The sequence below is a fragment of the Podarcis pityusensis genome (assembly GCF_964106645.2).
Source record: "Podarcis pityusensis genome assembly, chromosome: 7".
Lineage (NCBI taxonomy): Eukaryota > Metazoa > Chordata > Lepidosauria > Squamata > Lacertidae > Podarcis > Podarcis pityusensis.
In genome coordinates this window covers 68,305,406-68,323,879 of record NC_138031.1, presented here as the reverse complement: position 1 = coordinate 68,323,879, position 18,474 = coordinate 68,305,406, and the positions used below count along the sequence as shown (strand labels likewise).

Genomic DNA, 18,474 nt, shown 5'->3' with positions numbered 1-18,474 from the left:
GTGAAGAGATGGAGCCGAGTTCCCCACAGTCCCACCAAGATGGCCACCTGTTCACACAAAATGTCCCTCCCAGTGCTTTTAGTTTTGAGGTTTATGTGGCATGCAAGAAAACTTTGGAAGGTGCTAGTTTCTTTGTTGTTGTTGTTGTTGTTGTTTATTGGTTCGTTGTTTGTTTGTTTTTATACTGCCCTATACTCGCAGGGTGGTTCACAGGAAATGACAGGCCTAAGTCCCCACAGCTAACCAGGTCTTTCCGTTTTGTAAAACCATCATCTTGATTTGCGCTAAACTTAGTGGCAAGTTCTTCTTGAACATCAGAGACCAGGACCAAAAAAATTCAGCCACAAGTTGCAACTTGATATCTGGGAGTTGAAATTAACTGGTTGAACAGTGGAGATTGGTCCATTATTGGACTGGCAATCGAATCATACTTCAACACTGGCAACGCTTTAGCTAGCATTCTCTGCCACCACTGAGGACAGCAGGCTAGATTAGAGAGCATAGGACAGGCACATGCAGTTTTGTTCTCTGGCACCATGCCAGGACTCTCGTTCCCCCAGCATCTGTTGCCTGAGCTAGCTGCTGCTGTCTACCTAACGGCAGGGCTGGCCCAGTAGCCAGGACATCAAAACAGAGCCCAAGAGTCAACAATATATATCAGTTTACATTATCAAGTGCTATTTTTAAATGACATTCTGATGAGTATGGATTTTTTAAAGAGATTGTTGAATTGATTCTGTTGTTTTTAGAGCTTGTGTTTCTGTTTTTACTTTGTTTTTGGTTTTTTAAATCAAACACAGCTTGGATGACTTATCACTGGGAAGCGGTCTATGAATTTGTATAATAATAGAATCCGCAAAGCCAGTAAGCTTCAGAAGTGACCGGCAAAAATTTGCTTCTGTGGAAACGGCTCCCTGTGGATCATGCAGAATCCACTTGTGCGTGTTGACCACTCATGATTGACCCCATACTGTCAATTGCCGATCCTGATTCAGCAGGTTCTACCTGGGTCACCGTGGCTGTAGAACTTAGCTGTCCTTTCGAAATAGATTTTGACAACCCTCATTCCAGTATTTTGATGAGCAATACCTTAACCTGGAAGAGGAAAATAATTCTCACACCAGAGTTAAAAGCCTTTGTTAGTGCTAGCCTGTCAGCATTGCAGAACCTGAGGTGTAACCAGCCTTTTCTCCTGCCCTGTTAAGGAAAGTACATGTCTGCCAAATGCACTCGCACTTCAGAGACCATATGCCAGCCCTGTGGCCCAAATGAGTATATGGACATCTGGAATGAAGAAGAAAAGTGCTCGCTTCATAAAATATGTGACCAAGGTAAGGGAAAGTAGCTAAGGCATTGCTGTGCCTCTGATCTGAGTCCTTGACTTGCGTTATCATATTAGTAGGAGAAGAATACTAGATTGTTAACTGTAGGTGCTACTTACCTTGCCGTACAGTTAAGCATACTGTACCGTACTAGATTGTAAACTGAAAGGCCCATAGTTCAGTGGTAGAGCATGTAATTTGCATGCATAAGGTTCTAGGTCCGATCTCTGCAATCTCTAAGTAGGACTGGGAATGTCCCCAACCTGAAACCCAGGAGAGTTGCTGCCAATCCGTGTTTTCAATACTGAACTGGTTGGTGCTATGGTCTGACTTAGCATAAGGCAACTTCCTACTTCCCTAAGATTAATGGGCACCAGTGATACTGAGAAGAAGGAAGGGAGCCCAGCCAGGAAGGGGCCCTGGTGAGGGCACCTTTCCCCAAGGACCACCAACTCAGTTGGTTCTGAGCATGTCCTGAAAAGAGACCCAAAGCTTGTAGAGACGACTCACCTTGTTTACTTACCGTATTGGCCTGAATATAATCTGCACCTGAATATAAGCCACACCTTTAAAATTCAGCAGGCACTCACACCCATTCCGTTTTACTGTATGTCTGATTCAGCAGCGATATCGTAAAAGCCCATTTTTGTAAGGTTGCGAATTTAAGCCGCACTTTAACTTTTCACGGTCGAAATTGCGGGGGGGGGGGAGTGAGGCTTATATTCAGGCCAATATGGTATATGTGGTGCTTAACCATGTAGGCCCTTTAAAATCTGTGAGGGAACTGACTTTTGGAAGGGAGAGGGAGACGAGAGAGAGAGAGAGAGAGAGAGAGAGAGAGAGAGAGAGAGAGAGAGAGAGAGAAAGCAAGATAATCTGTGTGTGTGTGTGTGTGTGTGGAGAAGGGATGCAAACACCCCTTTAAACCTGCTTGTGAAACCTAATTGGCAACCACCACAGTCTCCCACAGCAGGCTGAGAGATGGCGTGCCAAACTGGGACTTGGACTCTGGGGGGACTTCCCTTATGCAACCGACCATGAACAAACTGCGTTCTGCTAAACTCCCACAACCATCCTTCTGATTATCCACACACCCCACCCCGCACTAACTCCCCTCCCCTGACATTTGTACTTCTTTCCCTGAATTTTCCTCTTCTGCTGATTCAGAGCTTGGGGTTTCCCCTGTTCCTTACTCACGGGCACAACAGGCAGTTGTAACCTTTCTGCGTCCCACCAGGAGTCACAAGGGAGTGTGATTTGCAGTCCGGCGTAAGCCACTCTTGCCAACCAGGAAGGGGTACTCGGGGTCGAGGTCAGGCTAAGGGCTCCGAAGGAAGCTGTGAAGGCACGACTTTAACCTCCATCTGCTTCCCCACTTTGTTCTGTTCGAAGGAAGAGCTTTGATAGAAGTGAACCCGGGAAACAGTACGAACCAGCGGCAATGTGCCTGCATAGCAGGCTACCACTGGAATGAAGACTGCGACTGCTGCCGGCGGAACAAGAAATGTCCCCCTGGCTCTGGAGTCAAGCATCCCAGTAAGATTTCTTATTTCGCTGAGCCACCCTGGGAACTTTTGGTCCAGTTTGTGCACGGAGCCTTTTGCAAATGCCAGTGGCCTGTTTTAGATGCTCACTGGGCTAGTGATCCACTTGATCCCCTCCCAGCTTCAGGTGACACGTGGGAAAGCACTCCAAGAGGAGGCCTGAATTGCTCACATCATCTCTCCTCCTCATTTTTTAAAAAGTATAAATCAATTCGCTATACAGTGGGATCTTGGGTTAAGAACTTAATTCGTTCCAGAGGTCCGTTCTTAACCTGAAACTGTTCTTAACCTGAAGCACCACTTTAGCTAATGGGGCCTCCTGCTGCACCGCTGGAGCACGATTTCTGTTCTCATCCTGAAGCAAAGTTCTTAACCCGAGGTAATATTTCTGTAACCTGAAGCGTATGTAACCTGAAGCGTATGTAACCCGAGGTACCACTGTATGGGGAGGCACCTGTCTCATACTTTACGCCATGTCAAGAGTGTGACATAAGGTTACCAGATTTTTTTCAATGAATCCGGGGACACTTTTCATCTTCAATGGATTTTGTATGGGGACTGATTTGTAAATCCGGGGACTGTCCCCAGGAAACAGGGATGTCTGGTAACCTTAGTGTGGCACCTCTAGCTCGAGAGCCAGATTTGGCCTACCGGCCTGTTTCCACCAAACCACACTTGCCTGCCTTTCCAGTGACACCACATGTGATTTAATGTGTGGGGCAGATAGAGGTCTGCTTTCCCTACAGAGCATGAATCCTTGCAGAGATAAATATTGAACCTCCTCCTGTCCATCAGCGGATGCGTGGGGAGTTCAGTCCTGCTTGGTTCAGGGGCAGCACTAGAGAATTTCCCACAGGGAAGCTGCCTCACACACCCAAACTCTACAGAAAGCAGGAACGGGCAGCACCACCCCTGCCTATCAGCTGGTGTGTGAGGAAGTAAATCCTGTTTGATTTGGGTGTGTGTTTGGCATGAGATGGGATGCGGGTGGTGCTGTGAGCCTAGGGCCTGCTGATCAGAAGATCAGCGGTTCGAATCCCTGCAACAGGGTGAGCTCCCGTTGCTGGGTCCCAGCTCCTGCCAACCTAGCAGTTCGAAAGCACAAAGTGCAAGTAGATAAATAGGTACCGCTCTGGTAGGAAGGTAAATGGCGTTTCCGTGCACTGCTCTGTTTTGTCAGAAGCAGCTTAGTCATGCTGGCCACATGACCCGGAAGCTGTACGCCGGCTCCCTCGGCCAATAAAGTGAGATGAGCGCTGCAACCCCAGAGTTGTCCGCAACCGGACCTAATGGTCAGGGGTCCCTTTACCTTTACCTTTGGCATGAGATAAACAACAGGTGGGTAGTCCTGCCCACCCATCAAATTTGGTGCGGGATTTAACGATCTGGGCCACCAGGCAAAAACATCCCTCTGTCCCTCTGCTATGTGTATGGTGGATAGGGTTTGTGTGTTTCCATACACACATATGTGGATGCTTCAAAGCCTTCAAAATCCACTGTGTTTGTCTATCATAGCTGTAATCCCATGTTGAAGCATGCAAGCACAGCAAATCCCGTTGTGCAGAACCAGAGGTTTCGCTGCAGCTCCTGTTTCGGGTCCTGCTACCACGGAAGGGCACAGCTTGGCTTTTATTTATTTTTTCTAGAAGTTGGTTTGATTCTGCAACATGTGGGAAGCAGCCCACCGTCCCTCAGACTTTTCGTCAATGGTTTTCATCGTTGGCTTGCACCAAATGCCTGCTCCTAAGATTTGCAAAATAGGATTGTTAGCAACAAGTCTTCATGTATGAAGTGATGCTCTATTCTCGGTGCTTTTACTGGTTATGTTTCCCACAGTACAACAAAATAAGGACACAGTGTGCATGCCGTGCCCAAGAGGATCCTTCTCTAACGTCTCTTCCGCAACTGATGCATGCAAAACGTGGACCAAGTAAGTGCCACGAATCTATAGCAGTAAAATAATAGTAAAAAAAATCAATTAAAAAATATCAAATATCTCATGAAATGAGCATGAGACTCACAATTTATTCTTTTCCATTCTTTTATTTATATTTTATACATATATTTACATTTTATACATTCTTTTTTATTTATTTATTTTGTTTTGGCAAAGTAATAAAAATAAATGAATAAGAATGAAAATGTGCACCCCACCACCGAGATCATTCCATTGTAACTATCCAAGCTCCCAAAATTTCAACACCTCTTGCGATGGTTTGACCCCTTTCCATTTTAACAGTATAAATTCTAAAAGCACACTCCATATCACCTCAAAACCATTCCTCCTGCATATTCCCCATCTTACCTTAGTGGCACATGTTAATTTATCATTAATAGCTATATCCCACACCTCTTTATACCATTCTTCCATTTTATATACTGCTTGGCCCTTCCACTTCCTAGCGATAATAATTTGTGCAGCTGTCAATAAATTTGTGAGCAAGCCCTTCGTAGCCTGCAAACCTTCCATACTATCATAAATTGGTAATAATTCTACCTCTGGACTTTTGGTCAGCTTTAACCCAGTGATTTCTGTTATCTCCTTAAACACCCTTTGCCCCCCCAAAAAAGTACATATTTACACCCCCGCCCCACCACATGTGAACATAATTCCCTGTTTCCTGACATCCTCTCCAATCATAATTTCAGGGTCGTGGTTTCAAGCCTTACATTGGCCAAAAGATTCCTGCATTGCAGAGGGTTGGAATAGATTACCCCCTCGGTCTCTTCCAAGTCTGCAGTTCTATGATTCTCTGTTTCTGTTTACCCTAGATGTATATTACAGAGGTTAATATATTCCTTCCTTCCTTTCCTTAGCTGCACAGCTCTAGGAACTGAGGAAAAAATTCCTGGGAACAGATTGGCTGATGTCGTTTGTAAGAAGCAACTGAAGCAGCCGCAAGATGGTAAATGCAAAAATATACGGTTGCTTGCCACCCCAAACTCCAAGAAGTTGTAAGATGCTGGGGGGCTTCAGGCACTTAACCAGGTTTCGTGTTTCTTCAGAATAAGGGCCAGGGAGACTGTGGTGTCTTTACGATGAACCACTTCCTTTGTTACCTTAATGGCCCAAATTTAGAGGGCCATTACCTCACCAGCAAGCTAGCCTGGCTATTCCAGGAATTGAATCTGTGTTGGATCAAGGAATTAGAAGGGGGCTCAGGCATACAAAAAAGCTCATAACATGACAAACAATGATGGGACCACAAAGGGTTGCAATTGTTTAAAGAAAAGTTGTGTATTATTTGTAGGACTTAAGTTGACATTCATTTTGGCTTAAGTGGAGGCAGGCTTAAGTTCCTCAGATCCTGAGGGCTTTATTAAATGTTATCCTCAAGAAGATTTTCACAACATGAAAATTGATGGGCCAAAGGCTAATCTCATTGATTAATATTTTATTTTCCAAATATAATTAAACAAGATTCGTGCAAGAGTGGATTTATCCAGAATTAAAATTTGTTTAAGGGACGCGGGTGGCACTGTGGGTTAAACCATAGAGCCTAGGGCTTGCCGATCGGAAGGTCGGCAGTTCGAATCCCCGCAATGGGGTGAGCTCCCATTGCTTGGTCCCTGCTCCTGCCAACCTAGCAGTTCGAAAGCACACAGTGCAAGTAGATAAATAGGTACCGCTCCGGCGGGAAGGTAAACGGCGTTTCTGTGCGCTGCTCTGGTTCACCAGAAGTAGCTTAGTCATGCTGGCCACATGACCCGGAAGCTGTACACCAGCTCCCTCGGCCAATAAAGCAAGATGAGCGCCACAACCCCAGAGTCATCTGTGACTGGACCTAACGGTCAGGGGTCCCTTTACCTTTACCTAAAATTTGCTTTGCACAGACCCTAAACAGTAACTGCAATTTTCAACTGTGCTCTGTGCACTTTCCAGTGAAGTTTCCAATATGACAACCAGTGTCCTTCTTCACTTGTAATGCCATGCCAAATAATAGCTAAATGTAAAAATGCATTATTATTATTATTATTATTATTATTATTATTATTTTCATTTCTATACCACTTTATATTTTTAAGAAAAAACCTCAAAGCAGTTTACAACACATTAAGACATCAAAGAAAACAATTCAGAATAAAACATTACCAAAGAAAGTCTAATATATAGTATACATTCAAAGCAACATAATTAGCAGGAAACTAAAATATTATCTTTAAGATTTCAGGATAAAACACTGCAAAGGAGGTCAGCTACAGAATGCACATTTAACACTGCAAAGTTACCCCAAAAAATGATCTAAAACATTTCAAAAGAAAACATTACTAAAGGAAGTCAGATATAAAATGTGCATTTTTAACAGCATTGTAAGCAAGAGAATAAAATGTTATCATAAGCATAGAACATTGCTACTGCTGTTGCTGTCAATGGTGGTTCATGGAGGGCAGTTGCTGTGGAAGCTCAGGCTCAATGTCCTGGATCTGCAGTAAGAAACAGCCAAGGCATTTGGCTCTTTAGCAACCTCAGCTTTTGTAGCTGGAGTCAGTTCCCTTGTTTAAAGGTAAAGTTAAAGGGACCCCTGACCATTTGGTGCAGTCGTGACCGACTCTGGGGTTGCAGCGCTCATCTCGCTTTATTGGCCAAGGAAGTCAGCGTACAGCTTCCGGGTCATGTGGCTAACATGACTAAACCGCTTCTGGTGAACCAGAGCAGCGCACAGAAATGCCATTTACCTTCCCGCTGGAGAGGTACCTATTTATCTACTTTCACTTTGACATGCTTTCGAACTGCTGTCAAGTGTCCCTTAATAGAAGGGACAGTCCCTTATTCCAGCGCCATGTCCCGCGGCTGTCCCTTATTGATGGATGTCCCTTAAATGTCCCTTAAAGGATGTCCCTTAAATTTCAAAGGAAGCAGCTCCTCTCCCTCCCTCCCTGCCGGCCAGGGAGGAGGGAGGCTCCAACTGTGTTGCTTGGCTGTGTTGCTCACCCAATAAGAAGTCTAAGAACGACTGGGGGGTGGAGCTTGCATGCCTTGTGTGTGGCTAGTTAATGCAAGCTGAGGGGGGGGGGGTTGAATGCTGGACGCCATTTTGTTGCACGTGCTGCTGCAAATTTTGCAGTGCAAAGCCAGGCCGGGGAGCCATCTTAAGTTGAGGCTGCATAGGCCTTGTGGTGCATGTGATTCAGATTCTAGTCAGTTGAACCTCTGGTTACAAAGTTGGTTGGATAGTTTTCTCGAAGCTACCAGCATGAGTTTGACCAGACTGCAGGAGGACAGGAAGACTGGAGTGCCTGGAACATGTGAGGCTTCAGGTCCCTTACTTTGGCTGCTGGTCCCTTATTTTCAAGGCTGTAAGTTGACAGCTATGGCTGGGTGGGCAGGAGGAGGGACCGAACAACGGGCGCTCACCCCATCGTGGGGATTCAAACCACCGACCTTCTGATCGGCAAGTCCTAGGCTCTGTGGTTTAACCCACAGCGCCATCCGCGTCCCTAATCCCTTGTTTAGGGAAGCTTTTAATGTTTGATGCATTACTGTATTTTAATATTTTGTTGGAAGCTGCCCAGAGTGGCTGTGAAAGCTGGGCAGGGTATAAATAATAAAGTATTATTATTATTATAGTGAGGGCTCTACCCTCCCAGGCCAGATAGGAAAAGGCATGCAGGACAGGGATCAGGTCTTCCAGAGCTCACAGTCATTCCGTAGGCCCAAAAGGGCTCTTCGGGGAGAGTGCCATCTCCAAATCCCAACTAGTTTCCCATCATTCTTCTAGTAAGACACTTTTAAAGGATGGAAATTCATCATCATCATCATCGCACTATTTATACCCCACCCATTTGGTTGGGTTGCTCCAGCCCCTCTGGCCAGCTTCCAGCACATATGAAAACATAAGATGACATCAACCATTAAAAACATGGATTACGGCTGCCGTGGAAATCATGACTGTTGCTCTCGCCTTGGTGCTGCTGCTGCTGTGCTACCCAGAGCTCAGCTATGGTTTGGTTTAGCATTGCATCTTAATCAAGGCTCCAGACAAACCACAAGCCATAGCCAATGCTATTTCTTGGTTTACCACTCATGCTTTCTCTCTGGGAGACAAACCATGAATCTGGGGTCAAACGTAAGACAAAGCCAAACCATGGTTTAGCTGTGGGCAGCACATCAGCAGCAAGAATGGGGGGATGAAAGCAACTGCAATTCCAAGTACAGTGGTACCTCGGGTTAAGTACTTAATTCGTTCCCGAGGTCCGTTCTTAACCTGAAACTGTTCTTAACCTGAAGCACCACTTTAGCTAATGGGGCCTGCCGCTGCCGCCGCGCCGCCGGAGCACGATTTCTGTTCTCATCCTGAAGCAAAGGTCTTAACCCGAGGTACTATTTCTGGGTTAGTGGAGTCTGTAACCTGAAGCGTATGTAACCCGAGGTACCACTGTACCTGCATGCTCATGTGTTCACACTTTGCCATGTGAACCAGGTCACTGAAAGACCGTGGAAATTAACAGGAATAATTGGAATAAATGTTCCAGTTATTCTTCCGTGTTGCTGGATTTCTGTCATAACACAATCGGTGCTTTAAAGGGATATTTTGAATAACAAAAATGGCAACTTCCAGGAATATATTCCTACCTGAATATACAAAATGCTCTGACACCTATCTGTCCTTTTATTTTCCAGAAACCAACACATTATTTTATATACTGATTATTCCACTCCTCATTGCCTTGGTTGGCATTGCGGTCTTTGCGATACTCTATCGCAATAAAGGGAAAGCACTGACAGGTACGTAGCATTTAATTATGTCTTTCTCGATCCGTTGCGAAAGCCATGAGTTCTCTGTGCACTTCCTATTTCAGCCTCCTAATTTGCCTTTGTAAAAGCTAGTATATACCCCACATTAATCTTTTAAACTGACCTTTAGTGTGCTTTTTGTTTTAGCGAATACGTTGCAACTTTTGCAAATAATACATTTTGGATCTGAAACACAGAACTCTCATACATGAAATACCACCTATTTATTTAGACATACTCAGAATGCAAAATGTGCTCATACACCATGGGCACAATCCCTCTGGAAGTTACCCTGTGTAAACCCAATGAAATTACCTGGAGTTGTGGAACGGCACTTTCATGTAAGAGCTGCTACTCATACAATTTTCATCCTAGATCCTGAGCACTCAATTGTACACAAGAAATTGCCATGCACACGAGCATCTCTGCCTATTTCTAAGGAGGGAGCACACTGGCCTGTACGTTCCTTTGTATACCTAGGTCTGCTTCCTCCACTGAAAAGAATGAGATGACCTTAACTGAAGAAGTGTGCATGCACACGAAAGCTTATGGGAGCCAGTGTGGTGTAGTGGTTAAGAGCGGCAGTCTCGTAATCTGGTGAACCGGGTTCGCGTCCCCGCTCCTCCACATGCAGCTGCTGAGTGACCCTGGGCTAGTCACACTTCTCTGAAGTCTCTCAGCCCCACTCACCTCACAGAGTGTTTGTTGTGGGGGAGGAAGGGAAAGGAGAATGTTAGCTGCTTTGAGACTCCCTTGGGTAGTGATAAAGCGGGATATCAAATCCAAACTCTTCTTCTTCTTCTTATACCAAGGGTATCTGAAGAAGTGTCCATGCACACGAAAGCTTATACCAAAAACAAACTTAGCAGGCCTCTAAGGTTCTACTGGACTTTTTTTTTAAATATATATTTGAACTCCCTTTGTGCATCATAGCTTGTGCATTTGATAGCAGTTGCTGGATCAGGACTATTAGCTTCCATGGAACTTGCGTATTGGTGTATAATTCATGAGCTGAAATCTGAGCTGGTTTGATTCCATGAACTTCGGTCTAAATGGGCCTAAATCCAAGCGCTTCAACTTTACTGGGTTGTGACTTGAGGGTGCGGCTGCTGAGTCAACTTAAAAGCATGTCAGACTGGTTAAAGTGGTTTTGTGGCCAGCCCTGTAAATTTGTACTACGCTCCAGGAAGAATCCTTCGGATGGATTGGAAAATAACAATGACCCCTGCTGCATAACGAACTCTTTAAAACGTCGGTCAGGTCATGGTCTGGATTCAACCTCTCTATACCTGCCAGTTAGCATTTGAGACCCATTTTACAGATATTTTACCTTGTTTTCTTGCAATTTTTTGCTATCTGAGACTCAAGGTGCAGAATATTTAGACAATAATTAAACATATACATAGCAGACCTTAAGGGACTGTTGTGAACAGATAGTCTGTTCTTCATAAGAAGCAAGAAGTTGCTACTACTCTAGGAGGTTTATTTCACTGTCATCCTTGATCCTCAGACCCCAAGCAATGCACATAACTCATGGAAACACCATTTCTTTCAATGGAGCCAACGAGACTATTTTAATGGATTTTGTGTGTGTGTGTCTTTCAAGTCTCCCCAGAGCTATATATAATTGTTCCTTTGTCATTTCATGTGATATATCTTGCAACAGACGATCCAACCAATCATTTGCACCCAGTTAGATCATTAACAAGTCAGTCATAGGCGGATGGCACATGAAATGGAACAAAGACACAGTGGATGTAGAATGTTCTATTTTTGGCACAGATGGTCCAAATAGACACACATTCCATTTGGAGAGAGAGAGAGAGAGCATGCAATGATTGTTTTAACACACTTTTTTTTCAGTTTTTGAGAAAAGTTGGTTTAAAATTAAACAACTTCATCCCACTTTAGTTTAGTGAATTGAATATTGTGGCGTGTAACCAGACATTGTCAGTCTCGTAGTAGACCCACTGAAATCCAATGAGATTTGAGTTAGTCAGGACTATTAAGTCCCATTAATTTTAAAAACTTAAACTGGGTCTAGATCCAGCCCTATACTTGCTGCCTTGTATTTTTTTTAATGTTTAACCTATTAAGGACACTGACCAGTATTAAATGCACCAGTCTACTGAAATCAGCTGCCTGGTGTGCACCCAAGTCTTGCGATAGATATTGACTAGACAGTCTAAAAATCAATCAATTTGGACTAAAGTACTTGAACTTGAGATTAGTTAGGATAGATAGATAGATAGATAGATAGATAGATAGATAGATAACTGGTGATAGCATGGGCAGGGATACCAACAGAATTTCCCCATGTACATTGTATGTGGATTGGGGCCCCTACACCACCACCACCACCTATCTATTGACAAGAACTTCTGCTTACAGTATGTACATATATTAACTTAGCCTAGCCTACCTCACAGGGCTGTTGAAGATATAAAATGGGGAAGGGGAAGATAATGTACACAAACCTGAGCTCCTGGCTGAAAAAGCAAAATGCAGATATATGCCACAAGTCAACATTTCTTCCTCTGACGGCTCAGCAACTGTGATTAAGTGTCTTTAGCAATGGTACTGTAACCTGCTGAGCTCCAAAGCCTTAGTGCTGTCTCTGTGTTTTGGTTTACAACCTTTTTTTTTTTGTAGAAATGTACGATTGACTTAACTTTTTTTTTTAAATGAAAGCTCAGAGTCTGTGGCCCCTGCTAGCATGGGTTCTGCTACATGTGTACCCTCTGTACCTCCATTTCTGCAACTCTGAGTGTGAGAGGTCCTGGACTCTTCCCACACCATTGAAGTGATAGTTTAATCAATAAACGGTTGGAGTCAATGACACAGATACAACCGTCCCCCTCAACTTGGTAGGAGTCCGGCATGCTAAAGGGTTAAGCATCTCAGCAAAACCAGCTTGAATTGCTGGCTTTTGGGTATGTGGTTCTATCTGTGACTCACTTATAGCGTGCAAAAATCTAATTCATTCTGTTCTTTGTTTCCCCCTCCAGCAAATCTACAGTACTGGGCTAATGACATGTGCAAGCAAATGAAAGGGACAAAGGTGAAGTCTTAAGGCTGTACATACTGTGTTACGCTTCGCCGCCGCCTCCTTGCTTTCCTTGGCGGCTGGGGAACCCAAGTGGTGAATTAAGGACATAGGTTTGTCAGCAGCTATTTGGCAGCTGCCAGGCCGCATAAGGAAGGGCAAGAGGAGGGTGGCGAGATTGCAAGGAACAAAGAACCACAAAGAGGGTCGCCTGGCATTTAGTCGCGGATAGTCAGAGATTAGCCCTGGGCAACGGCTCTGAGGCTTCCACACAAGCAAAAGACCACTATTACTAACGGTCTTATTACTGTGGATTTCTCAATGGGTTCCTTGGGCTCACAGTCCATACACAGTCCAAAACTTCTGTGACCCAGTGATTATTACATGCTATCTATTTTAAGTTGCAGGGACGCGGGTGGTGCTGTGGGTTAAACCACAGAGCCTAGGACTTTGCTGATCAGAAGGTCAGCGGTTCGAAACCCTGCAACGGGGTGAGCTCCCGTTACTCAGTCCCTGCTCCTAGCAGTTCGAAAGCACGTCAAAGTGCAAGTAGATAAATAGGTACCACTCCGGTGGGAAGGTAAACGGCGTTTCCATGCGCTGCTCTGGTTCGCCAGAAGTGGCTTAGTCATGCTGGCCACATGACCTGGAAGCTGTACGCCGGCTCCCTCGGCCAATAAAGCGAGATGAGCGCCGCAACCCCAGAGTCGGTCACGACCGGACCTAATGGTCAGGGGTCCCTTTACCTTTACCTTTAAGTTGTATTTCTTTGTTCAAATGTAGTTATCTTGTACTGCTTTGCTGTTCATTTCCAATGTTCTCGTGCTGCTGCTTATGTGGCCAAAACAGCAGGCTGGCTGGGGACCTCAGTGTTTATGGAAGCACAGATATCTTTAGATTCAGAGAAGGTCCTTTTGTACTGCTCTGAATTCACCTACCCGGTGTTGGGCGAGAGAACCTGTCCCCCTCCCTTGTTGAGGACGCGTGTTAAGGCTCCTCAGCTGTTGGAGGAGAGGCCAGAATAGTTATGGTTGCATTGTAAAACTTCCTATTTTTTAAGTGCTTTTTCCCTTTGGATTCTACACAGGACTCTCCTCATGGTACATTTGTGAACAGAAGCGTGGCAAGCCCGGCTGGACTTCGGCTATTGGGGGGCACATATTTGCTGGACCTTGACGAATATTCTTTTTCGGAGGATGCATGTTACCCACATGGAGACATCCTGAACAGGAAAGCAAGCCCTGATGCAATCCGCTGTGAATTGGGAGACGATTTCCCAACGCTGCCTCCCGCAGCTGTGCCTGAAGATGACCAGTTTAGGCAGATACCCACAGAAGATGAGTATACGGACAGAACGACCCAGGGGCCTTGCTATTTTCCTTTACTGAGTAGACCTGAAAGCAAGCCTGTGTCGCCGTTCTCAGAGCCACTGGAAGTAGGAGAGAACGACAGCTTGAGTCAGTGCTTCACGGGGACCGAGAGTTTGATAGACTCGGCAAACTGCTGCTGCTCAGACACTTCATGTGGAATGGACCCTGTTCCTGCCCCCTCACACCAATGCCTGCAGAACTCTTTTCATCAATCCGCCTGCAGTAGCATGGGAGATGCCGATAACCGAGGCATAGTCAGGTGTGCTGCCTGTTGTGTGTCCTGCAGAGAATCTTCCAGCAAAGCTGGCAACACCATGCATTCTTTAAAAGAAAGTGGGCCTTCTCCACTGTGCACCTGTTGCTTGGACTCTCCCTCTGTGGATCAGTGTGGTTCGGCAAGCAACAATGGTGTCAGAAGTGATCCATCTGACGGAAACGGCACAAAGGACCATAATGCAAAACGAGCTCCTGAGTCGTCAAACGGCAGCACTTCAGATCCCCCAGCAGCATCCGGTAAGCCTACAACAACATGCATGTTGCTTGCATGGCAATCTTTAGGCTGGGTGTGCATCATGTAGCATCAGCATTTCAATCTCATCTGTGAAATCAGGTGTACAAAGGAAAGTGGCTGTGCTGGTCCTGTGGGTTACCCAAGAGGCGAGGTCCAAGTCCGGTCCGTGGTCAAGGTGCAACGTGGAGGCAGTCCATAGTAGCTGGAGCTGGGTGCAGGGCAGGGAGTCAGGTGTAATCAGGAACAGGCGTGCAAGCTGGGAGCCAGGGCGGGTCAGGAGATCTGGCAGAAAAGCAGGACAGTGTTCAGACAGGAACTACCAACCAACAATGTTGCTCCCGCAACTTGGGACTGGGGCTGGCCGGCTTTTATCTGCCCCGAGGCATAGGGCGGCCCCGATCCTCTGGTGACTTGCCTCTCCTGGCCTGAAGTCAAGCACTCCTCCTGCGGGAACTTAGTTCCCTCCACCTCTCTGCCCTGAGCCTCTGTAGCTCAGGAGAGGCTGGAGGGTTACCGGACCCAGAGGCAACCTCAGCTTCCTCTGACGGGGCTGAGAGTGGAGCACCTGCAGGCAATGGGTGCTCCATCACCTCAGGAGCCAGAGCAGACTCAGCTGATTGCCTGCACCTGAGGATCCAGCACAGGTGAGGACCCTTCAGGCTCATGCCCCAGCCCCGGCTCAGCTGGTTCTGGAGGCGGGGAATTCTGTGCAGGCTGGGATCCCTCAGGTTCAGCATCTGAGTCCGAATCCCAGGCCATCACAGTAGCCATCTCTGTCATGTACCTACCTGGGTCATCAACTTTCAAAGCTCTGTAGGAGACATGTGGCAGGCTAGACAGATGTTTAATGTGACCAGGCAAAGACATCATTGTGTTCTTACTCATGACGGACACAGGGGCAGCTTTGAAATATGTGTAGGCTACTGGAAAGTAACATCCAAATATTAGTAAATCCCCTTAGGCCCCAGGCAGCTAATCTGCTCTTGGTTTTTCCTCCCAAATGTTTCTCAAAATTTTCTGCACAGATCATATTTATGGCAACTAAACAAGAATCATGAATTGGGGGGACCATTTAAGACAGACACTCTTTTTTAAAAAAATACCGTATTTTTTGCACCATAACACTCACTTTTTTCCTCCTAAAAAGTAAGGGGAAATGTCTGTGCGTGTTATGGAAGAAATGCCTACGGGTGGCATGCCTACAGATTTTCCTCCTCTAAAAACTATGTGCGTGTTATGGTTGGGTGCGTGTTATAGAGCGAAAAATACGGTATTCATTTGAAAGCAGACTCCAGATGAGCAATGGGAATTAATGTATGGAGTGATCCTGTCCATAAAAGTCCTGCATACCATTATTATTAGAATTCCTGCCCCCCAGCAGTCCCTTGACTGAAGGGTAAAATCTTCCTCTTTTTCTGGTGTAAAGAAAATTGCAAACAGGAGTGGCCAGCATTGTGCCCATGAACATATTGGCATCCTTGGGAACTTCCCCTGGCACCCCCAGAGCCTTTGTGCCAACCTCACTGCCCCTTTAGATATGTGCGTTACCATTTTTCCTCTTGAAAAAGTACGTAGAGCAAAGGAGGAAGTTGGAAAGAGCAACATGTTTCTCACTTCCTCTTTCACCATTATGTGCTTTTCGAGGCTACTGATCTGAGCTTTGAAAGGCACATAAAGAGGAAAGAGGAAATGGGAAGAGTGCCTCACTTCCTTTTTTCAGCGCAATGTGCTTTTCAAGACTGAGATCAGCACCTGAACAACCAAACAGAAAGGGAAGAGGAATGGGGAGGGTGAGAGGGAAAGCAGAGCAATCTGGGATGCCATAAAGGTCAAGAGAGCGCAAGAATGGAGTGCCAGAGAGAGAGAATATATGCACGTATGCACACAAACACACATCAGATCCAGTAAAATGGATCCTATTGAAACGGCAGTTTTATTTCACAGGGCAGGTTTCTGCCCAACTCTCATCAGATCAGAGATCGTATTTTTCTTTACTGACTGAACTGTAAAAATCAAAGCTCTGGTGTCTTTCAGTGTTGCCATAGTGGGGGGAAAAACATGGATCTGATACAGATTCTTAGGGATTCTGATGATTTTTACAAGAGAACCATTCAAAGCCACCATCAAATGATAGGTTTCCTCTCTGAGTGCCCAGATCTGTGAATTGCTGGTGGGTTTAATTGCCATTCCTATGTAAATCTCATAAGATCCCATGAGTATCGATAGTACAGGTTGATGATTTTGTGGTTCTAGCAAGCACCAGATCTGTGATTTTATGCAGTTTACCAATGTAAGATTTTAACTGATTATATTATTGTGTTGTTTTCTGAGACCCCACTTTCTGAGACTCAGGCTATTACATACAAAATCAGGGGGATCCATTTTAATTCTATGGGATCTGACTTTTACCCAGATGCTATGCTCACATACATTTTCTCTCACTCCTACTCCTAACTTAGTTTGTTGATAAATGTGAAATTCATTGCATAACAGGAGGGAGACAAATCACATGAAGGCTGTGCAGTAGGAGCCTTAGATATGATCAACTCTGAAGTTTCAAAATGGCGCTTGTCCTTGGCTCTATTTTTTTGTTTAAATGCCGTACAGAAATGGAAGCAACAAAATGGAACCCCACCTGGGATATGTCATCCAATGCAAATACCTTTATTGATGCTTCACAAGGCTCCTACAGAGGGGCTGTTCATTTATTCATCTTGATTTGCTTACACAAAGCTTATGCAATAGTTAGATCATGCCAGGCCTTTATTGAGCATTTGTTCCAGTTTGTTTACAGGGTGGTTATATGACAATGAGAATTTGTTCTGATTTGCTTGCAGGGTGTTTACAGGGCTTCCTGTTCATCATTCATTTGTTCCACACTTTTCAGTGTGTTTCCCTATCGCTTTCCAAGATGAAAAGCATCCGGCTTTTGTTTTGTTTGATTTGTTGCCCTAGGGTGACAGAGCCCTTTAATCCACTTTAATGGTGCAAATCTAAAGTTCCGATACACACTTGAATCCCTCCTACAAAAACATTGACAGTCTGGAGGGGCCTAGAGTAAGGCTTGCCCTGCTTATTACTCTTGCAGTTAATTTAAGGATGATATGAATGAGCCAGGAACTTTTGTTTTTTCCTGAGATTCTGGAAATGGTCTAGACCCAGCACGGTCACATGCTGGTTCCAGTGGTTTCTCTCCACCCATTTTCTGGCACTCTGCAGCCCTGGCTAGCTAGCTGGCAGGCCAAATGTTATGGTGGTGGTGGTGGTGGAGAAGGAATAAAAAGAAAATCCTTTTACCAATTACAAACTGAGATTTTCAGCTCACCAGATGAAAGCATTAGTCACAGTTGTTGTTTTTTTTTGTTCTGTATGTGAACTCTTGAAAAACAACCATAACATCGTTTGGTACATTATATGTCTTGACAGTTATCCTATGATGCAATGGATTAAAAATGAGTTCTAGGATCCAAAACAGTTTACACACATTTACCTGGAAGTAAGTCTCACTGCTTTCAGAGGCTGTAGCTTTAAAAATTTTGCCCTGCTGGTGGTTCAAATCCCCACGACGGGGTGAGTTCCCATTGCTCTGTTCCAGCTCCTGCCAACCTAGCAGTTCGAAAGCATGCCAGTGCAAGTAGATAAATAGGTACCACTGCAACAGGAAGGTAAATGTATGCACTCTGGTTTCCGTCACTGTGTCCCGTTGCGCCAGAAGCGGTTTAGTCATGCTGGCCACCTGACCCAGAAAGCTGTCTGTGGACAAACACCAGCTCCTTTGGCCTGAAAGCGAAATGAACACCACAACCCCATAGTCGCCTTTGACTGGACTTAACCATCCAGGGGTCCTGTACCTTTAGTACAAATCTCTTCATAAACTCTGACCCTAACTATTAGAGACAGAAATTATCCATGGATTCATTTCTGATCAGGTACCGCAATCTATAG

The 18,474-nt window shown here is 45.2% G+C and overlaps 1 protein-coding gene across 1 annotated transcript in view; it reads left to right on the top strand.

Annotated features, from left to right (window-relative positions):
• The window catches only part of TNFRSF11A (TNF receptor superfamily member 11a), a 41,604-nt gene that overhangs the window by 20,557 nt on the left and 2,573 nt on the right, over positions 1-18,474 (top strand). The window contains exons 3-9 of the mRNA XM_081014814.1: positions 1,206-1,331; positions 2,715-2,858; positions 4,703-4,796; positions 5,684-5,772; positions 9,489-9,593; positions 12,611-12,663; positions 13,736-14,531. Coding sequence (XP_080870940.1) covers positions 1,206-1,331; positions 2,715-2,858; positions 4,703-4,796; positions 5,684-5,772; positions 9,489-9,593; positions 12,611-12,663; positions 13,736-14,531 — 1,407 coding nt within the window. The remainder of the gene's footprint in view (positions 1-1,205; positions 1,332-2,714; positions 2,859-4,702; positions 4,797-5,683; positions 5,773-9,488; positions 9,594-12,610; positions 12,664-13,735; positions 14,532-18,474) is intronic.